General features: G+C 39.2%; 1 protein-coding gene across 1 annotated transcript in view; it reads right to left on the bottom strand.

Annotated features, from left to right (window-relative positions):
• The window catches only part of MAN1A2 (mannosidase alpha class 1A member 2), a 138899-nt gene that overhangs the window by 52840 nt on the left and 62190 nt on the right, over positions 1–23869 (bottom strand). Inside the window, exons 4-5 of the mRNA XM_074593251.1 lie at positions 20510–20628; positions 18787–18867 (exon numbers count right to left, since the gene is read on the bottom strand). Of these exons, the coding sequence (XP_074449352.1) occupies positions 18787–18867; positions 20510–20628 (200 nt within the window). The remainder of the gene's footprint in view (positions 1–18786; positions 18868–20509; positions 20629–23869) is intronic.

Here is a 23869-nt window from a genome sequence, read left to right as displayed (position 1 = left end):
TCTCAAGTCTGATTATTCATAGAAATTACTGTCAGGACTAAATCTCTTTCATTTCTACTGTTATTCCTACTTACTTTTGGAAGAAAATACGTTCAGAGTATTATTTATTAGTTAAATGAACAACTGGGAGAAAGCTCCTTCTAAGCCTATAGGAACCGTCTTTTCCAGGAAGGCATATTTGGTAGATCCCCATGACATAAAACTGTTTTTCCCAGCTAGTTGCTAGAATACATTTTAATTAACTCATTGTCAGTATTCACTACATTTTCGCAAAAGTATCTTCTTAATTTGGAGATAACATTATTCATCAGTTTAAAACACTGCACAAATATGTAGCGAAAAGAGCTACCATACCCCCAAAATAACTTATGCAACACGGACATACCATAGAAATGTTATTATCAACTACCTGACCAATATTTTGTAATCGAGAAGGTCAAGAGTTTTAAGAAGGACTACAAAACAGCTCTGTTAGCTTTACAGAAAGGATTTCTCCCTTTTGTAAAGTCTATGGGAAGAAAACAGAAGAGATGCTCACTAGAAAAGCAAGCTGAAAAGTAGATGAAAAATAAGCAATCGAGAACATCCTATTTTTCACATGAAGGTGGGAAAAGATCAGTATCTTAATATTTGAGGAGATGACTAGTGAGACATGAAATAAACCAGAAAAGAATACTAAAGATGACATCTAATTGTATTTGATGCAGTGGAGTATGGAGAGATGACGGTGGATCTGAAAGCAATGAGCCAGGAAAAGGAACTTTTACAGAGGTATTCTAAATGAATTTTAAGATGGGATATGTCTAAACTGAAAAAGAGGATATCTCAGAATATGATTTGATAGAATTTTGAAGTAACAGAGGCAACATGGCTTGAATGATTTTTAGCAAAGGTACTGACAAGAGACAGTCTTTGAGAAAACATGCAGAAAATTAGCAGTAAAATTCAGATAATATTCTGACCTTGAATAAAGGACCAAGTCAAAATAGGAAGGCACAGTATAAGTAATAGGTGTAAAACAGGTGGAGTCTATGGTAACTGGGGAAAAAGAAACCCTGAAGAGAACTAAAAGCTCTATCTTGGCCCAGTTACATATAAGCTACCTGATTTACATCTTTAAATAAGTGTCAAAAATTCACGTTGAACTTTTAGATTTTAAAGTAGTAGATGGGTCAAGACCAGACAGAACTATCTGTAGGGAGTCATCTAACAGGAGTTCCCCTACAGTGCAGACAAGCTTCAACATCTAATCCAGACCAGAATGAAGACATCCAGTTAAATGGTACATAGTTAGGAAAGAATTTATAGCATGAATTTGTTTAGTTTCAGCTTTTCGATCCTGCACCCTCTGGAAGTGCTACCCATTATTATCTTATTCATTAATAAAAGACACTGAAACATTAGGGTAAGAATATTCAATGGGAGAACATCCCTAGAAACATCCTCACTGGAAGAATATTCTTAATGGCTAACTACATACCACTATCCAGCTTTGAATCAATTTGAAATGTACTATGATGATTTGGGGAAGAAACTATAGTACTGGATGCAGTTTTCAGTAAGAGTGTATAAAATAAAGGTTAAGCCGATCTAAATGTGCATGACTCTAAACAAGGGCAGTTAAAGCAAGGCAGTCACTGTGACAGCCATTTTTTCATGTGAGCCAACCAGAGCATCAGGGCGGCAGCAGTAAATAACTGCCTGTTCAGACCACCGTGTTTGCAGCACCTGCAAAAACTTGCTGTGATTAGAGGCGCCCTCCTGTCACCTCTGTTGGGTTGAGGACTCTACATATCACTGATTCAGCATCAGAAGGTAAAACTCTGACTTTTTATAACCCTCTCGTCCAAGACTGAACCCAAGGAAACACTTAAGAAGTTGGCTAAAGACATGCCTTTACTTTCTATTACTGCCCTCTCAGTCCCGTCTCACTGCTGCTTCTGGGTAACAAAACCACCTCGTGCTTGCTACAGCATTTAGCTACGCAGACTGGAGTGAGAACTGAGAGAGAACTGCACAGGTTTTTACCAGAGCAAAGTGACCACAAGAGCATATATGGAGAGATGTAGGGAAGAGAAAGAAATGTAGCAAGCAGGGGTGGATGAGATGCCTTTTATAGGAGCCTGCAGATGTGACCAGAGTGCCCTGCTGAGCACATTGAAGTGACTTCTTTTAGTAAGTTTCAGACTGACCTTAAGAGCAACAGTAAATGCATCAGAGTACAGCTTTTAAATAACATGCTGGTATTAGACAACACAGTTACTTATGGTATAGTAAGTATTTTTATTTTTTTTAAAACAGGTTGAACTGATAGATCCTATTTCAGCCTCAGCAGTTCCCTGTTGACAGACAATGCATTTCAAAAAACACATAGGCAAGAACAGAGAAGAACAAAAAATGAATGGATGCCTTGAAAATAAAGCTCATTGGGAAACAGTAAAAGAGTGTTATTTAGTCCAGAGAAAAGATGTTCAAGAGGGACAAGATAATGACTTTTCAGTATATAAAAGGAAAAGTGAATAATAATTTTTTCCCTGGCCATGGAGAATGCAAAATAACACCAAAACGGAGCAAGGGAAAGCTAGTTATTAGGAAAAAGTTGGTGATAAGGATAACTAATAATGAAACATGACTGTGATTGCTTCAGAGTCATCACTGTACGACACCTGCAACTATGAAGACTGATGTGATTTGACCGTGCCAGGGAACAGAAGAATAACAGAGAATTATGCAGCTTCCTTACCACTCCTTCCAGCCATATTGCCAATTAATCAAACGGCTTGTGCACATTCCATACATGTAAGAGGAACGTCTTTTTGTCTCTCAGGGCCTTGTACCTGCTCTGTAGACCCACACAGCACCTTTGGAACTGGTGCATAAATCATGGAGACCATGCACTCCCAAAGTTTCTGTGCTAGCACAAGCTCCAAAGTATAGGACTCTATAAGAGACAGAGAGTCACAGAAACCACAAAGACAACAGCTCTCAAAGAAGTGCTGTTCCTGCAGGATAACTGTCGTGGCTTGACTCCAGCCAGCAGCTAGGAGCACACAGCCACTTGCTCACTCCCCTCAGCTGGGATGGGGGAGAGAATCAGAAGAGAAGCGAGGAAAGACTCATGGGTTGAGATAAAGACAGTTTAATAGGTAGAGCAAAAGCCACATGCACAAGCAAAGCAAAACAAGGAGTTTATTCACTGCTTCTCATCAGCAAGCAGCTGTTCAGCCATCTCCAGGAGAGCAGGGCTCCATCACACGTAATGGGTACTTGGTAAGACAAATGCAATTAAGTCCAAACATCCGCCCCTTCCTCCTTCTTCCCCCAGCTTTATATCCTGAGCATGATGTCACATGGCATGGAATATCCCCTTGGTCAGTTGGGGTCAGCTGTCCCAGGTGTGTCTCCTCCCAGCTTTTTGTGCACACTCAGCCCTGGCTGGCAGGGCGGTGTGAGGAGCAGAAAAGGCCTTGAGAGCTTAGCAACAACCAAAACCAGTAGTATGCTATCAATACCATTTGTCACCCCAAATCCAAAACACAGCGCTGTACCAGCTGCTAGTAAGAAAGTCAACTCCATCCCAGCTGAAGCCATGACAATAACTCTTTTTTCAAATGTGCATTCACATTTGCATTAATTACAGAATTTAGCATGTACCAGCCTTAAGATGTGGAGGTAACTGATCAGAGTCTTCTTAAAGTAAAGACCCCATAACAGCTTTAGCACGACATCCTATTTTGAAGCTGCAAAAATACTGTTCTGGGCAAACGTGTGTATTAATCCCAGGGTAACTGTTATGTCCATTCTCAATATATGGACATTTTTTCAGAAAACTTTCAGAAGCCACCATAGACTTGAAGAAGTATTTCCATTTTACACAGCAAAATCTAATACACTAAATCCATGAATTCACATGGCCTTTGGTAGGCTAATCCTTCTTTCTGGCAAATGTTGTAAAGCAATGGAAGGATTTCACGCCCCCCCCGCCGCCATCAAATAAAAATCAAGCTGTTTACAGATAGAAGGGGAGAGAGTGAAAATTAGCAGAAAAAGCAAAACCTAAACTGCAAATCAGATAAGTGGATCCCTCATTAAGATAAAAATCAATCAGTATCTACAAACTAGCGTGTACAGCAGACCAGCTGTGAGGGCCTGAATCATTTTCATCCATTGAACTGATGGTTAACATATCGAACCCACCACCCACTCCACAATACGAAAGCTTGCTCCCAAGCCTATTATTCCAAGTAAGGCCAACACATTCAGCAGAAAAGCTCTTAAAGATTAAGATGATTCTTCAAAAGCCTTATTGATCTATCCAATGACTGCTGAGATGCATGCCTGCAACTTTTAGAAGACTACATTATGCTAATACTGTTGTGAGGTGTTCCCTTCCAGCACTTTGAATGGCAAACAGCCTCGAATGGCCTCTGCTCCTAACTCTGAGGGGGATTATACATCTGGGGATGTTTTATACAAATAAAGAATCTCTTTCATTTATGTGCATAGATCAGTCTTTGACTCATTCTTCTTAAACAGTAACAAACGCCAGACTTCTGCTTAATCTGATAGTTATTAACTAGTGAGTTATCCCTGGTCATGCAATGTGGCTAGTTCTGTAGGTTTGATAATCTTTGATCCTTGAAAAAAAAAAACAAAACACCAGACATCTCTTTCCTTGAGGCACTGGACTGTTCCGAGATAAATATAAAGGGTCAGGTTTTTTTGGAATACTGAATACAGGGACAGGTAAAGCACTGGCAAAAGAGATGGCAAGAAATTACCCCCCATTATATCAACTGATCTGGACGGACTAGCCAACCTAGAAAAATTATCCTTGTGGTAGTTTCTAAATCAGAGTTTTATTGAAAAGCATTAAATCCCTATCTGATCATACTGTTCAACTACAGTCTCCAGTCTACAAACGAGTAGAAAAATAAACACAGAAAAATACTTAAACTGCATCAGTTAAATGCAGACAAGACAGATATTATCTGGTTGACTACAACTTGCCCTGTTTACATTTTACAAATTAGCAATTATATGTTCAAATGCTGCTTCTTAGATATAAGATAATAAATACTATGGTGGTACTCTACCATCAGCAGGCAAAGATTTGCAAGCAGAATTCTTAAGCAGTACTATCTTTATCTGTTACTAAAGTTTTCCAAAGCTGCTTTCCTGGACAACAGACGTGAGGAATGTAGCTACTGCTGACTGAGGCATCTTAGGATCTAATGAAATATTCATTGGTTTCACACTATTGATATTTTTGAAAAATCCACATGAGAAAGTTTTTGCATATATTAGTTTATTAGAAATATTTAAATTTTTTTCTCTAGAAGATCTAAACATAGAAATTTGGCATGCACTGGACAACCAGCTAATCACATTTAAACTACCTGGCACTGGCTAATAATACCTCAATTAAACTGCATAATTTCCGTTCACTTCAATAGTCATATCGGCTTCCTTGGCATGGGTTTCATGCACATCTGAGTAGAAAAGTTACACATTCTCCATTTTTAAAGGGCCTTCAAATCTGAGGCAATTTACACCAGTCAGCCAACATCACAGATCACTTACAATTCAGAATAAATGCGATGAAATTCTGGCATATAAATGCCTCCTTGATCTGATCATTCCAGGAAGATATAATGCACTGTTTCTCATCCTGTCTAACTGAGCCAAAAACCATGACAGTTTTGAGTTCATTTTCTATTATTATTATTAGAAAGTTGCTTTCAGCCCAGGCAATTTTTGTGCTTTATCTTTCCTTCTTTTCATATCTCTGATTCTTCACTGTAAGTTTCCTTGCACAAGCAATATTAACCTGCCGGATTAGTTACCTTTGTAAATAAACTGTCACAGGACTAGAAGCAACAATCTTGAATTTGCACAACAACATACTAATCACAATCACTCGTGCCTAAGCACGCTCCAAGGCTGTCAGCGGCCTTTTAAAAGACTCTGCTTCCATGTGATTTCTTCTTGCTGCGGGAGCTACTGCAGCCCAGGGAACCAGATGTGAGAGCAAAGACAATGTCTGGCGTCTGGCTTAAATGTTCTCCCACTAGTTGCTGGCAGCAAGATAGATTGATTTTAAGAGCGTGGAAAAGGGGAACAGCGAAAGATGAATCTGAGTGGCCATCAGGAAACCAGACAGAAGAACCACCAAGGGACAGAAGATCGGTATGGAAATTTGCCAGCAAGGAAGCAAAACTGGTAAGAGACAGGGCTTCCAGTCCCCCACCCCATACAAGGTGAAGTGCCAGGGAGAAGTTGTTAAAAGAGAGCACGAATAGGAGCTGAAGGGAAGAAACAAAAGGCATCAAGAGGAGGAAGGACAGGGAGTGAATGGAAGGCTTAAGACGACAAGACATAACAAGGGACCATGGAGGGAGTGCCAAGCGCGTAGTTGTAATGAACAGGAGTATGAGGAACATCTTCGGGAATCTGAGAAGGGAAGAACGCTTTCTCATCACCTGAATATATTCTTCAGTCCTAGAATCAACCCTAATGTATCAGCCTCTTAGCATGCCAAACATGTAGCCTCTTAACATGCAGCCAAACACACTCAGGCAAAGCAAATGGTAAAAAATGAATCTTTTTTTTTTTTTTTTATTAATCAGTGATCTTTGGCATTTTGCTACTACCAGTTGTTCTACTGAGTTGAGTAACAGACCATATTATGTTCCTGAAGGTCCCAACCCAACTGATGATCCAGTCTCTCTGTGGTTTTTAAGAAGGAAAATGTGTATTAGGAATCCCAAGAAATGGTTCTGAAGTCAAGTAATTAAGCTGTTTGTGCCATACTTAAAACTCTTAAGAGAATCCTTTTCATGCAATAAGAATTACCTACCCGCTCTGATTATTAATCTCTCTTGACACTTGCTTTTTTTGCTAACACCAGCTCCTAATGCATTCCCCACTCATGTCAAATATCTCCTTTATTTCCCATATATTTTTCTCTGCCATGTCATCTTTTTTGTCCTTCAGCTCTGTGCTCACATTGTATCAATTTCTACTTTCTTTCTCAGTTATTCCTCTGTCTCGTGTTTTTCTTGAATGTGCTGCCAAGCTTTCCATTTTAAATTCATCTTGATTTCCCCCTTTAGACTTTGCCAGAAATTACTCAGTCCCCTTTAGATTGTATTTGCCTTTACAAAAAAGTTAAACAGAGATGAAATTACATATTGTTTCACACTATGTGCACTCATTATACACACAGCCTCCCTCCTCCCATTGGTATGATGTAACAGGTTACAATGCAAAAATCACAGTCAATCTAGAAAAAACAATTAAAATCACATAGCTTTTACATCTTCAAAAACATACCCTTTACACAATGTCAGGCGCAAAATATGTTTCATTGCATTGTACCTGATGAAAGTGAGTAAATAGTGTTTTGTGGCTTTTTTTTTTTTAAATGGATGAACAGGCTTGTTTTCACAGATTTACAGACATATTTCGCTTAGCTACAGTTAATATATATTAGGACCAAGTTCTGACAGAAAATTAGTTGGCAAACAACAGCTATGAGCAATGAATTAGTAAGCACCAAATCTCCATAGCTGCATAAATTCTGCAAGGCACTTGAAAAAACAGACATTTATTTTGAAAAATGGTAAGATAAATACCCTGAACTCCTGCAGCATAATTTATAGATCCTAGGGCCAGAAATAAGACAAAAATTGTCGTCTTTTATGCCATACAAACAGAAATCAAAAAGGTTCAACAGAACAACAATGTGATCTTCTGTATAAAATAAAGCATAATTACCAGGCCACACCTTTGTGTTTCTGTCAGTAAGTACTATTTAAGTGAAACATTTCTACCAGAGACATACCTGAACTGAGTCATATACAACACACTGACTATTGATGTGTCCAGGAAGCATAACTATCACTCCTCTATCTTTTTGTGATTTTTCTACATTTCTGCTGTTTTCACACATACTTTTAAGAACTTGATTCCCAAGACATTTACAGCATACCAACATTGACCCTTTAAAATTCCTATTTATAAATCCAAATGCTCGTAGGTCTTTTGCCACAGGATTTCATACCAGAAGTTCAAACTGAGCTGCTTGCCTTTTGTTCCACACACTCTTGAAGCCACAGCTACTCAAAAGCTATTCCTTTGGTCTGTTCCAGTGTTGGTCTGGCCAGCATGGGTTCCTGGCTTTTTCTTATAACTTACAGCCTGCACCTTTGGCAACATTAAAATGGACTTAATTTATACAGACCACGTTGACCAATTGATTAGATTTTCCCAGAGTTTCCTATTTACTTGCCATTTCAACATGAGCAAATCTACAGTCAGCTATAAATTCTTACAAGCATACTTCTATTGTCAAATCGCTACTATACTGATGGCCTCTTATTTTACATTAACTGAATTAATTTCTGGGATGGGGAGGAGGAGTGAAATCAAACTGGCTCACATATACCTAGGTCACCTTAAATGACCTTTTCTGAACATGGACATAGCTGTGTTCTTTTGGTTTAGGCACTTATCTGCAATTTTATCTTTTGAATTAAAAAAAATAAATGTTAACAGGCTGAAGAGCTTCTTGGTCATTTCTTCAAAGATCTGTCAGCTGATTATCCAATTCATAAATGTTAATACAATACTACTGCAGACATTTTAGCATCCTCTTGATTCCTGCCAGACTAGAAGAATTCACCATCTTTATCACGGGACAGATGAACACATCATTAGAGACAACATGACTGTTGCTGGTGTTTTTGCTATTTTTTAGTGGGTTTGTGGCATTTGTGGCATGTATTTCATTTTTATCTCACAGTACCTGTTCTTGTCTAAACAGTTTTTAATATTCAAACTCCTTTTTAAGAGCGTAATAGTTAGCAAACAAGTTCCAAAAGGCAAAACCAGCCAAAGATGCCTGGTTTTAAAGTGCTATCATGGCCAGAGTTGTATTTTCATTTTGTTTTAAAACAAAAAAAAAAATCCTGCTGGAAGAACTGTGTTTTCATTTGATGAAAAAAGAATGCCGTGCTTCCTCTCTGGATCAGACCAAGCATGAAAACCCTCAGTGCAGACGCTAACGTAGGAGGAAAGAACATAGGAAAACTCAGTGGGTAGAAATTAGTACGTTATTGTGCCAACAGTAATGCCAATAAATGAATGTCTGGAAAAATAACAGGTAAGATACTGTGCTTGCTGTCATTGCTGCCCATCAGCATCAGTACGACTGTTGCACTACTGAAGAGGGAGACAAAAACTAACAGACATGGTCATCAGGAGATACCTGGCATGCGACTAGTTACAAGTGGTCTTTTCTTTCTTAGCTTTTATAGCGCTCTACACAAACATCACCGAAGAGTGCGTTTTAAGAGTGGCTATTACTGCATAGTTAGTGTACTTTCTGTTGCCATAACAGCTTGTCCTTTATTTCCACCAGTTTAAAGCACATTATACCAACAGGCAAATTTATTCCCAATCTGGCCTAGAGGAAACAAAATTGCAATGAAGTCAGTTTTCCCCTCCGCTCTTCCTCTTCGGGTGCCATGTGGTATCAGGATGCAGCAATAACTTGGGATAAGTGTCATTTGCCAGTCAAGACGACATTTAGTACAAGCCCAGTAAACAGAAACTGCACAAGAATTACAATCTGCACTGCAGTGAGCAGTGGCAATGCCCAATACGTGACAATGCTTTAAAACTCAAGGAAAAAAAATATTTTTTCCAGGCTGTGTCCTGCTAAGAGACCAGTGAGCTGTCATGACCACTTATGAATAAAGCAGCTCATCTCCTGGCAACAAACTGAAATCTCATCTTTATTGGATAGGACCTACACAACGTTGTTATCTCTTCCAAGATTTTAAAGCCTTGAAAACTTAATTTAGATAAGCCCCTTCGCAGGTACGATCAAGACTTCTGCAAAACTGGTTCACAAAATATGTTGTCTTGCTTACTGAAGACTTATACTTTATATATTTATGTCAGTTATTGGGGATATCCATAGGCATATATAACATAGTTTTACTATGGAGTCTTCCTCAACAGAAGAGATGCTGCCTGTCAGTTCCTGGAAAGGATTAGTTTGATTATCTGTTAATAGAGTATCAAGTACTTAACAGCCCTCGCTATTTTAAATGACAGATTTCAGGCTGGATTTACCCATGTGAATTTTATTATTATCTTGCCCAGAAAGAAATATCATTTTGATGGTGTTTATAAATGATGAGAAAGACAATCATGTAAAGGAACTACTTTATATCTAAGGCTGGCAAAGGTAAACAGTGAATCATTAGTCTTTTTTTTAATATTGCAAATACCATAAATAACTTTGTTCAACAAAAATAAAACAATAAGCTGTCTTTTTTATTGTATTAATAAATCAGCAGCAGACAAGAACACTTTGTCACAATGGTGTAAATGTCCTCCTGCCACTATCACACAACAGTGAATAATATTCACTTTGTTTTCCGTACTTGATGCTGTTTCTCAAGCACAGCCATGTACTCTGCGCAACAACTGGCCCTCTATCCATCTTTGGGCTTCTATCATTCCAGCCGTTATTGCTAGCAGGAATGTTTTATTTGCCACTACCAGCCACACCAGGAGTTTCAATGATTTGTGAAGCCGTACTTCATGAAAAAAAGCACGCAGTGAACGAGTACCTTGTGCGCTCTCTCTACACACAAATGCTCTTCACACCAGATAAGATGCTTAGTTACTCAAGGCAAGATAGGGTTACACCTGCACACCTTACAAATCTCTTTATGGACTACTAGCAACTGAGCTCGACACAAAGCATCTAAGTATCACTTACTAATCCTAATTCTCAGTCACTTGGCTTTCTTTACAACCCAGAACATACTCGAGAACTGGATCCTGCAAAATGCTCTAGGAATCTCCATCTGCTTTTACGAGCTCAAAGAAGTTCACATAGCCAATATAAAGAACTGCAGCTTATTTCTGCTGGATTCTTGGTCTATAATGTCTTCCTTGTACTTACCCCTCCTTCACTAACCAGGTGTGGGGACAGCATAATAGAAATTCTAGCTCTTGGACCATTTGATTCAGCACACCATGGGAAAATCGCATTTATGCTGAAGATTCCAGTGTGGTACCCTACATCAGATTCTAACAGACCTTTTACTGTCCTAGGCCTTGAGGACATTGTAATTCCTGGTCTCCTGGTAGCCTACTCTCACAGATTTGACATTCAGGCACACTCGTCACGGATCTATTTTGTAACTTCTACTGCAGCTTATAGCTCTGGTCTGTTGGCAAGCTTTATTGTTTCAGCATTAGCACAGAAAGATCAGCCAGCTCTTTTCTACTTGATGCCATTCATTCTTACTGTTTGCCTGGTTGTTGCTTTTTTGCGCCAGGAGTTGAGAATGTTTTGGACAGGCAGTGATTTTACAAAGCAGCCCTGCTGTCCTCCCTCAGAAATCAGTAGCAGCTACCCTGATGCCCAAAAATACCCAGATCCATAAATGTGACTGGAAAGGAGGGAAAGAACATACAATTGAGCATATACCCAATAAAGACCAATTAGATAATTTGTGTTGACAAAAAGAATTTACCAATTTACCAACACACATAGCAAAGAGAAAACCTCATGTTACCCAGAGAAAAAGCAAGCACCAAACATGATTGATCTTCAACAAAATCTTAAATCAGACAACTGGATAGACACCAAGGGAGATGAAAGAATTCCAGAGCCCCATCCTGAGAAAGCAGATATGCGATATGGCTGATTTCCAGGTAATAGAGGAATCTCCCTGGAAGACGACTTTAAAAGACTATATGAACAGACAGCTCCAATCTAACAATAAAAGTGTACATTTCACAAAAAAAGGATGCTATTGCAAGTGCTTTATCTTGTTCTGATCTCTGTGTATACATAATACTCTTTCATTAAGCATTTCTATCCTGGTGATGTTACAAACAATAGAGTCACATCAAGGTATTTTATTTTATTAGTGTTGGATAAGTTAAAGATAACCATAAAGAACGCAAAACACTCTTATACACTAAGTCTAGGGAATTAACTTGGAATAAAGGAACTTAGTGTTCTAGGAAAAGAGCTAAATAATGCTTTGATAGACATCATTGAAAACTATAAAAAAATCATAACTAAAGAGAAAATGTATATTTGTATCAGGATGATGCATGACAGAAAACAAATCTCAATGCAGCCACACAAAAAAATTTGTTGCTTTTTTATTTTGGGGTTTTTGAGGGGTTGTCTGGGTGGGGTTTTTTGGTTGTGAGGTTTTTTGTTTGGTTGGGGTTTTTTTTGTTGTTTTGGGTTTGTTGTTTTTTTTTTTATTCATGTAAGGCTGATTTTCATCCTGAGCTACCATACTCAATGTTTACTCCAAAGTAGGCATATGGGACATTACATTTCTACTTATTTCTGTTATATTATCAACTATATATCATAATGACCCCGCCAAGCATAATGAAGACCATGTCTAGCTCCTACAGAAGTTAAAGGATTGTTGCAGGGATTACTGAGAAACAGTCTGGCTCAATTCAGATAAGAAGTCATTATATATTTACTGCCATTATGTTAATTTGGCCCGATAACTCCATTTGACAGATGAAAAAGGGGAAGCACAGTGCTGCCTGTGAACTCAGAAAGTGGAAAACTTGTAGTCCACACACCTTAACTAAATGATCATGCTCTACCTTTTGATCAAAATGCAAAGTGTAAAAATTTTATCCATTCTATCACAACCTGGGGGTGGAGAAAAGGAGTGCCTAGTTGTCACAGTATGGCTCCCAGCCACTTTTTACTAAGTAACTCTCCTAAACCCTATACGTCCACAACTGTTCAATTAGTAGCTCCTGAGTATAGGCACAATGCATTTTGCACTTCCTATTTAGAGATTTAGGTACTTCGAGATCATGCCTATAACTGTACAGCTTCATAAGGAATAACGAGTGAAGTAAACACTCTGTATTGGTTGCTTAGTGGAAAATGGGAAGAAACCTCTGGCATACAGCAAAATACAAGAGAGCCTGCCTCCACATAGTGCAACCCCAGGAGATCTCACACTTTTTTTCCTGCTTTTTACTAAATCTCTTTTTCTTTCTTTGGTTTGACAGCGGAATTTCAAAAAAATTCAGGAAATAGTATACCCTACTTGTACTGGGGTCCCCACTACTATATATAGCCTTAGGGTCCCCGGTACAAGAAAGACACAGACCTGTTAGAGCGGGTCCAGAAGAGGGCCATAAAAAACGATCAGAGCGCTGGAGCACCTCTCCTGTGAGGAAAGGCTGAAAGGGTTGGCATTATTAAGCCTGGAGAAGGCTCTGGGAAAACCTTACAGTGGCCTTTCAATACTTACAGATGGCTTTATAAGAAAGATGAAGAGAGACTTCTTACCACAGCCTGTAGTGACAGGAGAAGGGGGCATGGTTTTAAAACTGAAAGAGGGTAGGTTTAGACTGGATATCAGGAAGACGTTTTTTATAATGAGGGTGGTGAGATACCAGAACAGGTTGCCCAGAGAAGCTGTGGATGCCCCATCCCTGGAAGTGTTCAAGGCCAGGCTGGATGGGGCTTTGAGCAACCTGATCTATTGAAAGATGTCCCTGCCCACGGCAGTTTGAACTAGATGATCTTTAAGGTCTCTTCCAACTTTCCAACTCCAACCATTCTGACTCTATATTCCACTATTTTAGCATATATTCACTATATAGGAATAATATACTGTCAATAATACACTTTGGAGAAAAGCCACAGCCTGAAGGCTCCAAAAAAAAAAAAAACAACCCACAAACAACCCCACCAAGAGTCTCAAAAGTAATGACAGATTGGGACCTCATTCTTATGTAGAAGCTGAGACAAAGAAGGCACACTCTTAGATCTGATAATATACACCTAGTCAGACACCAGATGGCCTGGTCCACGATCAACCATGAAAACTTACTGTGCAGAGGATTTAAATAAGGGCCCTCCCAGACTGCAGACCTACTACCCCTGCCATCAGATAAACCTCAGCGTTGTTTCAACTTGAGAAGGCTGAAACAGAATGCACAGGCAGCTTTTCCACTGTGTCAAGTTTCACAGGCATATCTTGATTTTCTTCAATTCAAAAGGCATTCCAGCAGGGAAGAATGGAGAAAGACGGTGATTTTCCCCAAATCAGGAAAACTGCCTGTTAGAGAAACAATTTTGTCTCTCTACTTCAACAGAAAGGTACAGGGAGGCAAGACAACCAAGACATCCAGCCAGACACGAAAACACATCCTCCTCCAACTTTACGTGCTCATCACTCAAGGAAGTCCAGCAGAAATTCCCACATGTAAAAGGCTGAGCTGTTCAAAAATTCACAAGTGTCATGTTTCACAAAGAAAACCTTGTGACTCAACACCGGACAGGAAAAGCCTACGGCATTTTAAGCCAAATTGTCAGTTGCTAAGAACAGCAGCATTTTTTTGGTTGTAAAGGAGATATATTTCTTTAATCCCCCATCCACTGCAGTGGGCAAGAGGAAATTCTCCCTGAAAAAAGGGACAGCGATACACACAATCTTAATATGAAAGGTTTAAAATTTTACCATCAACTGTAAGCAGTATCGTTAAAACCATGACCACAGTTAATGCTCCTTCTAAGCAGTACCAGTAATATGACAGCTAAAATGGAGACTACAGTCACGCCACTACGCGTACTAAATAATTATTTAAAATTGGAATGTTTATAATAAAAGCAGTAAACAGCATAATTTAATCTAAATTAACAGCCATACTTATTTGAAAACTAGGATCAATATTAGCATTATGACTCATAATCAGACAAAATCCTATCCAGCACAATTACCCTCTCCATATAAAGGGCAAAAGCATATAGATAAACCACGCTGACTATCAAATTCTCCAAATGTGGCCACTTAAAAATGACTGAACTTCCACAGCTGATGCTGAGTCTTGGGCACTTTCTTTTATGGTCATCACTAGCGCATCTTTTAAAAGCACTAAGTGACAGGAGTCAAAATGAAGAATGTTTTTTATAACTTTCACCAAACAGCAGTAACTCACATTGCTGACCTAAGCAGAATTTATATAAAAAAGAAAAACCAGAATTAATTCCAAGCAGCCCCGTTCCTTGTATTGGACCTATTTTTCAATACATCAAACAAGACATGCAAAATTATGGAAATTCGCATAATAACCTTCTAAACAAGTATCTAGCAACAGTCTTACAAAATTAGAGGCTTGGAGGAAGGGAGATGGGGACTGAAATATCAAGAAGTCATGAGAAAGCAATATAAGCAAGTAAATGAGAGTTTGAAGAACAAAGGAAGGATACCTATCAGTAGGATAGAAACTCCCTTAGAGGCATAAGCCCATGTGCACATTCACTACTTGATCAGGCAAAATATCCAGACCCTTGGGATCAGGCTTCCCTGTCTTAGCAGCGGCTAAGAAGTGTCTCTTCACATGTTTGAATGCAGTAAAAAAATAAATTAAGTATGCCCCAATCCTGAGCCAAGTAATACCTTCCCTTCTTGGGAACAGAAGAGAGAAGACCAGATTGGAAATCACATCTCAAAACAAACCTGTTTCCAACTCCCAAGGAGTTCTCATCAGAGGTAGGTATTTCTCTCCTGGGCTCAGTAACTGAAAAGCCTCAAGTTCCCTTGCTTATCTTATCCGGACTGACAAATTGTGGAGAAACCAACCTGGCAGATGAAGTAGTCTTTCGGGTAGCAGAAGCTGTCCTACCTGCCACACTATTTTGAAAGAAATGCAGTCTGAACACTTTTTTTAGGAGTTCTTTTGGAAAATAAAAATAATACATATGAACACGTGACAGGAATAATCTTCTACCACAAGTTAAAAAGCGTTTACAATCTTCTATCACAAGTTAAGAAGCATTTCAAGTCCACTGGAGAGACCAATGCCATAAAAATATTTTTAAAAACAAGAGTCAGCCCAGTGGCCAAAATTTAGGAAACACAGAGGGTAAAAGCTTTCTAAGAAGGAAAGAAATAAAAACTCCTTAAGCAAAAAAGCTTGTTCTGACTTCACCAAATTTTTAGAAACAACTGAAAGGAAAAGAGATACTCAACTTTAAAAATGCACACAAAGCATGTGTTTTGGCAGTATTCAGCTGCATCCATCTGCGTATTGGGGCAAAAAAAGTTCTTGTAAGGTACTTGTACACAGGTGTGGTATCGATCTATACAAACAACCCAGCTACCCATGAGTGATCATTGCTCTTTCTAAGGTTTTTCATATTCATGGTAGATGACTTCAAGGAGCATGATCCAGTCTGAGTAAGTTGTCTAGAGACAGGATCAACATTCCTAGCTGAAAAGATGATGTGGGACTGTTCTACTCAATGCTTGAAGGCTTCAGTGATCACATAGTACTTAATGTGATCTGACCTCCAAGCAACAGAACTACAGATTTCTGGAAAAGAAGCATCCTTCAATATGCTGCTGAGGTCACTTGCACTACAGTAGGAACTACCATGACTACTCCTAATCACAGAATGGCAGGGTTGGAAGGGACCTCTGGAGATCATCTAGTCCAACCCCCCTGCCAGAGCAGGGTCACCTTAGAGCAGGTTGCACAGGAACGCGTCCAGGCGGGTTTTGAATGTCTCTAGAGACGGAGGCTCCACCACCTCCATGGGCAGCCTGTTCCAGTGCTCTGCCACCCTCAAAGTAAAGAATTTCCTCCTCATGTTTAGGTGGAACTTCCTATGTTCAAATTTGTGCCCATTACCTCTTGTCCTGTCCCTGGGCACCACTGAAAAGAGCCTGGCCCCATCCTCCTGACACCCACCCTTTAAGTATTTATAGGTGTTGATAAGATCCCCCTTCAGTCATCTTTTTTCCAGACTGAAGAGACCCAAATCCCTCAGCCTTTCTTCATAAGACAGGTGTTCCAATCCCCTGATCATCTTCTTAGCCCTTTGCTGGCCCCTCTCCAGCAGTTCCCTGTCCTTCTTGAACCGGGGAGTCCAGAACCGGACACAGTACTCCAGGTGCGGCCTCACCAAGGCAGAGTAGAGGGGGAGGACGACCTCCCTCAACATGGTTCCAGCTTAGCTACTTTAGCTGCTCCTTGGCACAAGTCGAAAAGCACATGCAGCTCAGACTGCTCTCCATGAAACTCCTTTGCTACAGAAATAAAAACATAAGCAGTTTTCCTTGCTTATGTTTGACAGCAGAAGAAAGCTTCTCTTCTGGGGGCCTTCAAAAGAGAACTGGTAGGTTAATAATGCTGACCTAGATGAAATTCAGAAACTGCCTTAAGTTAACATTTGGACTGATCATTCCATGATTTTTATGCCATCTTTTGTCAGGACAGAAGTGTAAACTAACAGGGCTTGAATTTCACCACTACTTTAAGACAAGTGACAGCTGCTACAAAGGTTGTCTTCCTGAAGAGGTGCCACAGCAATCAATTTAAAAGGCTGACTTGGAACACTGGGGGATAGGATCACTCCCTGAGGGTAAAATCCTAACTGAGCTGTGAGGAAACTGATGGAAGACCTAAGCCTGACAGGTTCTGGAGGCAAAGAAAGGCTCACTGCCACAAACGCAAGCTCAGCTCTTCAGTTGCCACAAAGGAAAAAGAGGGGCAAAATTCTGTGATTCTCCTTTCCTTTGGGCCTCCAGTACAGACCACATAAATCAGTGCAGCAGGAGGGGCTGCTTGCAGATGAACCCTCTGCAGATGGGGGGCTTGCAGAGCGTGGACAGTAAAGAAGGCAAAGCAGTAGTACTTGATGAAAAAATAAAACTAGCAATTTCGTTTGAGATAGACACTAAATTTGTGCTTTGCCACTAAGCTCTTCTTCCAAAGAGATGACAGTCCTACAAGAGAAAATTCACAGATCCCAGGATGATGTCAAAGACCTAAACAGCCAACCAATATGGGGTTTCACCTGCTTAATTTTAGGGCTGCGGGCTTAAAATCCCTGATAACTCATTGATATGTATGTGGTATTCCCCTAACAGAGGGGGAAGATCTATATAAACACCTGAAAGTGTATCAAATCTTAAGCCATGAAATACGTCTGGAAGTCTAATGTTTTAGGTAGTGGACTACAGAAGGGCCATATAAAAAAAAAAAGATAAAAGCAAACAAATCAAAGCCACAGGCAACAGATCAAAAGACAGCTAGCTGATAAGACATGAAAAGAGCTACGACTTAATCTGTAGGTTGGGTCCGGCTCCAGCCTTGTTCAATTATGTGAAGAGGTCACAACAGTGTTACTGCTAGACCAAAGTCATCCATCGTTGCAAGTCTTTGGGTATATGCATCCTTTCAATCTAAGCATGCCTTTGGATAAGTACTCAGAAGTATAAGTCTCCGATCTTTTTTAATAGAAGTTCCAGAAGTGGGATGAAATAGGCTTGATGCTTCTCAGTTTGTGACTGAGAAGACTGCATAGCGCTTTTGTGAAGCAAACCTACAGCCTTGAAGGACAAGTGACAAAACCTTCATGGAGTTACAGAATATCAAAACAAGTTATTGTTGGCATGAGAAGCTAGTGACTTGACATTTCAGGCTGCTGTTTATTTGAGTGGATATCTATTGAAAACATCTTGATAAAAGCAGCACTGCAAAGCTCTAACAAAGGGTCCTAAATTGACCAAGACCTGCACAGAAACAAGCTTTAAAGACTGCATACTGTAAGAATTTGGTTACTTTGCACAACTTTCTGCTGTAAAATTAGTTTGCAAACTACTGAGAAACCAAGATTCTAGAAAATTCTTTATATGCAACATTTGCTAGAGTACATTAAATTTCACAGACACCTTCCAATCTCCTTACCTCTTGTCCTGAAAGGTAGTATGCTGCTAGAAGACCACCAATGAAGCGAATATTGACCTCAAAAACAGACACTTCGGAATTCTAGAACAGGAAGAAAAGAGTATATAATTAAACAACTCCCTAATCAAAGAAGAAAAAAAAAATCATCCAGGCAGAGAGAAGTACATATCCTAAACCAATACATATCCACGGGTTTGTACTGTTTCAGTACCTAGATCTATACTTAAAAAGATTTCCTCAAATAGCACTGATGATTAGAAGTCTAAAAGTTTGAAATACTCCTGCTTCAGTGAAGTGAGAGTATTGAAATATTTGAAATACTACTACTTTAGTAAAAGATGTATTTTTATTCACATACAGGTGACATGAGAAAGATATCAGTAACACAAGTGCACAATTCCACCCAATACCTATGAAAGTCGTGAATCACACAAGCAATGGCACAGTGTAGAGTGAAACCAAGGACTTTATTTCCCAGTAAAAGAATCCAAGAGGAACATACTTATGTACTTATTTATTTATAAACTTCAAACCATATAAGGAAATCACTCAAGTCTGATAGATCTAAGACAACTCATTAATGTTCAGAAATGTTTTTTGATACATAGGAATTTGTAATTGAATTTCAGTGGGTCATGTAAAATTCTTCCACCCAAATCCTAGATTAATTCTGCAAATTTTTATTGAGATTGTCTCAGATCAGACAGAAGTTATGGGACTAATTTAGTTCACCCTCATGATGGTACCATGATATCTCTACTGTCTCTGATACATTTAGGGTCTCCAGTTTTAGACTGAATAATTATCTGGCACTAACTGTAAAAAGCAGAGAGTAGAATTTCGTTGATGTTTGCCACATAGTCAATGTATAAAACAAGAAGAAAAAAAAAATCAAATAATTTCTGAAATGTAGGATATAATATATAACATTACAATAGTATATATAGTATAAAAACATCAATAAGCATCTGCTCAATTCTGACTGTATACCTACATTTCATTTTGTGCATTACTAAAAAAAAAACAACTTTTTGGAACCATAGTGTAAGTCCAAGGATTGAAATACAAATTCTGTCACAGTCATAAACACAGTCCCAAAATAAGTAATAAGAACACTAACGAACAAGGATAAAATAGAGCCATTTCTTCCATTTAATGCTTCCAAACTGCGCACACAAAGAATGCCTAGATGTGAGTTGCTGTATGACCAGCTGGGAAATTCTGATAGATTCAGAACCTGTAGGCAAAGTAAGACAAATCAAGTGGCATTCTTCACGTTAAAACATGGGACATGGGAGAAGAAGAGATTGTATTGTTATGTAATTTATACACCATTGTTTGGGGGGAAATTGTCTTTCACAGCTCAGTTATTTCCAGCTACTATTAGATAGTAAAGCCTCATTTTTCTGCATTCATTCATTTCTGAGGCCCTGTTGGGTCTCACTGACCACACTCCCTTTCTTCCATTATCCAATTATAATTTGTACTTTGAAAACACAATATATACATGTATCTTTGCCTATAATTAAGGTGTGAAAGGGTTGGGGCGGGTTTTTTTTCAAAGTACATAAAGTTATGGAGAAGTTCATTAAAGCTTACATCTGAACTTCTGCAACTTTGAATCCTAAATTTTATAAGTTCCAGCTGAAAGACTTTTTCTGTCTCACCCCGAGAGGAACACTGTGAAAAGGACTAAAGAAATATTAGGGCAAGCTCTACTTACCACACTGAAATCAAGATTTTTGTCAATCCACTCTTGTCCTTCTCTGAATTCATCGTGAAGCCCCATGATATAAAGGGTATCCAATGCATCTACTATAGTAGCACCCATTTGTGAGTTTCCTACATGCAAAAGAAGGATTTTTATTACAAGTGATTATTTCATTACTTTTCTTAAACATCACAAGCATGAGAAAATAACCCAAGCAGTAGCAAAGCAAAGTTACTACAAAGATGACAGTACAAAGAATAATCAAAATGAGCAAAGAATTAACAGCCACATAAAAGGATGACACTTTTCTTTCAAACCCTCAGTCCTCTGGCACAGTTTGGCTTCTGGGGAGAAAAGAAAACTAAAGATAGAAAAAAATCCTTCTCATCTGCTTTCCTTACTTGAACATGAGCAACTGTACTTTGACACAAAAAAGGACAGAAAGATGTTCAGCTTCAAAAAGCTATTAGGAATTCTAGGACAGAAGTGTTAAAAAAAGCACATGCAAGATAAAGCAATTGGTACTTGCAGTAATGTCTTGCATTTCCCAGCATATATTGCTGAAACTTTTGAAGTTTTGCAATTATGGAAGCTACCTAGTCACTGAAAGCACGGAATGATGAGCAGGGATGTCCTGGCTCGGCTTGAGTAATAAAGCCCCAGCCCCAAAACGTTCAGATCTCTGCCTGCAGGGACCCACGCTATGAGGTGCTAATGGATTCCTGAATTGACACCATTTAAAGTGGAGCATTTAGAGCCAAATAAAAATCAATGGCGCTTTACCCTAAAATGCCATTCCCTGGCAAGAGCAGCAGTTTAGAGTTGACTGATGAGTGACTCATCGGTTTGTAGAGGGAGCCAGGCTGAAGAGGTGGTGAGCCACTGACCACGGTAACCACGTTATAGCCTTGCCCTCCTTCGGCCACCCCAACCTAAGGTGGTGTCCTAAGGCAGAGGTCTTTGTTTCTAGAGGAAAGTAAGAACTACCATGGGTTGGTTTGTTTTCACGGAGTGTATCAGACTTCCTATGCGCTAAGAAAGTAGCTGAATTTCCCTGTTCCTACCAGTATTCTATAGAGCAGTACAATAAACTATGTGATTAGCAATTTAATGGCAGTAGTCTCCTAACAAGTTACGCCAATTTTGTTTTCTTTAACGCGCTTTTTATCCTTAATGGAATTTCTACAGTGTGGCGTTCCTGCTTGGTTGTTTCTATTCATTCATTTCGATTTTTACATGTTTAGAGATTATTTTTTTTTGCCTCAAGCATAACAATACCTGAATGGAGCCATCACCACCACTGTATTTCTTTTACACACCTAAACGACTGATACTTACACACGAGCTAATTCTATTTTCAGAGATTTCTTTCCCCGAATAATATAAACACAACAGCCACTGACAAAGTAATCACCAACTAATTTATTCAAGAACAGCTGTGCATCTATTTTAATTAAGTTAAACTCGATATGGAAAGCCTTAAGTCAGTGGCATTATATTCATATTCAAGTACAGATGGGGACACACTATCTTTCTTAAGATTAATTAAAAGATATTATATCCTTTGACAAATTGGCCACCAAGCACACCTATAACTCTCAGGAAATGAATTCACCATGGTGTGTAAGTACTGTAAGGTTTAACACCTTCAGCCAAGTGACAAATTCCATTGCTTGTGCTGAAGGGAGGTCCCTTTGAGCAGAGCTAGACCATGGGCTTAACTTCACACCTTTTCATAAGCATAAGGTGACAGTTATCTAATTTATCACTTCAAAACTATGCAAACCAGACATGACACAAGGACTAACTTCAGTATTAGCTGACAAGGTATTTCTGACATTAAATTGGAATGTGTTATACTGCTACGACACTCAAAGAATACTGCTACGACACAGAAAAGAAATTTCTGTTCTTTTATTTAAACCAGATCAATAACATTTAAAAATACACAATATGTTTGAACAAACAGGAACGCATAGCCTTGGGAAACCCTGAAAGCTCCTTCTGTAATAGTTTTAAAAAATAAAAACCTTCTAACTTAAACACAGTGATAACCACATCAGGAAACTCTCATGCTCTATAATTGGCACCGGGTGAGGAGAATGCATTGCATTGGGATGGACTGGTGTACCATCGCTGTGAGTGCACCCCCACCCCACCTCAAAAAAGTTCAGACACCACCGTACTCTCATCCAGTTTTCTATATCTCAGAAGTACATTCAAGTGTCCACAGGGGAGGTGGGACAGAAACGTGTTGCGCACAAGAATATCTACTTTACAGCCTTGCAGAAAGTCTTCAAAAATACTAATTTAAACAACCTTTTTCATAGTTTTCTGCACAGAACCATGAAAGAAGGGCCATGGAAATGCAAAAGCCCATGATTATTTTTGCCATTTCACCAACCCATCCAGACAGGGACTGAGAGTGGCAACGCTAGTATTGCTGGAACAGCCCTCTCTTCATAATCGACCAAAAGTGTCGATGGTTTCCTAACGCATCCATAGTGATTGAACATTACAACTTCAGCAAATACAGACAGGAAATTTGCTTTCATCCTCAGTGTTAAAAGTGAGCCCTCAACCCCATATATTGAACTCTCGCCTAAACCAGTAGGTCTTCAATAAGGTCTGTCTGACAACCTGCTTCACACAAGATCCTCCAGCATTGTCTGCAGGCACAGAAATAAATGCAGCCCACAACAAAACACACTTGCACAGCATTTTTTGAATCAATTAAAGGCTCATACTCTTAAGCTTTTGTCTGGGCCACGCTCCAGTAGTTTGTACAAGCCCTCCCTCCTGATGCCTTTTTGCCCCGTTTCTCTCATCCTTTATGTCTTTCTTTCCTAGACCCACGAGCAGTACCCACAAAACACTACTGAGCAAAGCCCCTCCAGCTCACACATTCCTCCTCCCTGAGCAGTGACACATGCCTGTTTCTGAGACGCAGATCAGTATGGTTATACTTTCTAGACTCCATGTGAGAGCTCAACTATTTCTTACCATGTTCTCCTAAGGGTAACATTTATATCCTAACCCATAATAATACATTCATTTTTCTTCTTTCTTATGAACAAGTAGGGTATTTCAAACAAATTTCGTTTATTTTTCCTTTTTCTTCTTAAACGTGTGGTAACTAACCCTAACTGCACACCAGCACTTCTTTCTTGAGGAAGACTCAGAAGAACAACCTTTGTTTTTCAAACCTTTTCGGCTGACCACATTTCCAAGAGGTCAAGGGATAACAGTCAATATTGTGCAACAGATTGTCTACCCAGTCTTCTTCCTTTAATGTTAATCAGGCAGCACAAAGCAAGCTAATTCCCGCTTCCTGGGCACTGAGGGGGAAGAGTCCAAAATACAGAGTTCATA

This window comes from Larus michahellis, chromosome 1, assembly GCF_964199755.1.
Source record: "Larus michahellis chromosome 1, bLarMic1.1, whole genome shotgun sequence".
Lineage (NCBI taxonomy): Eukaryota > Metazoa > Chordata > Aves > Charadriiformes > Laridae > Larus > Larus michahellis.
The sequence above is the reverse complement of the archived record's forward strand: the minus strand, read 5'-3'. Positions and strand labels throughout refer to the sequence as shown.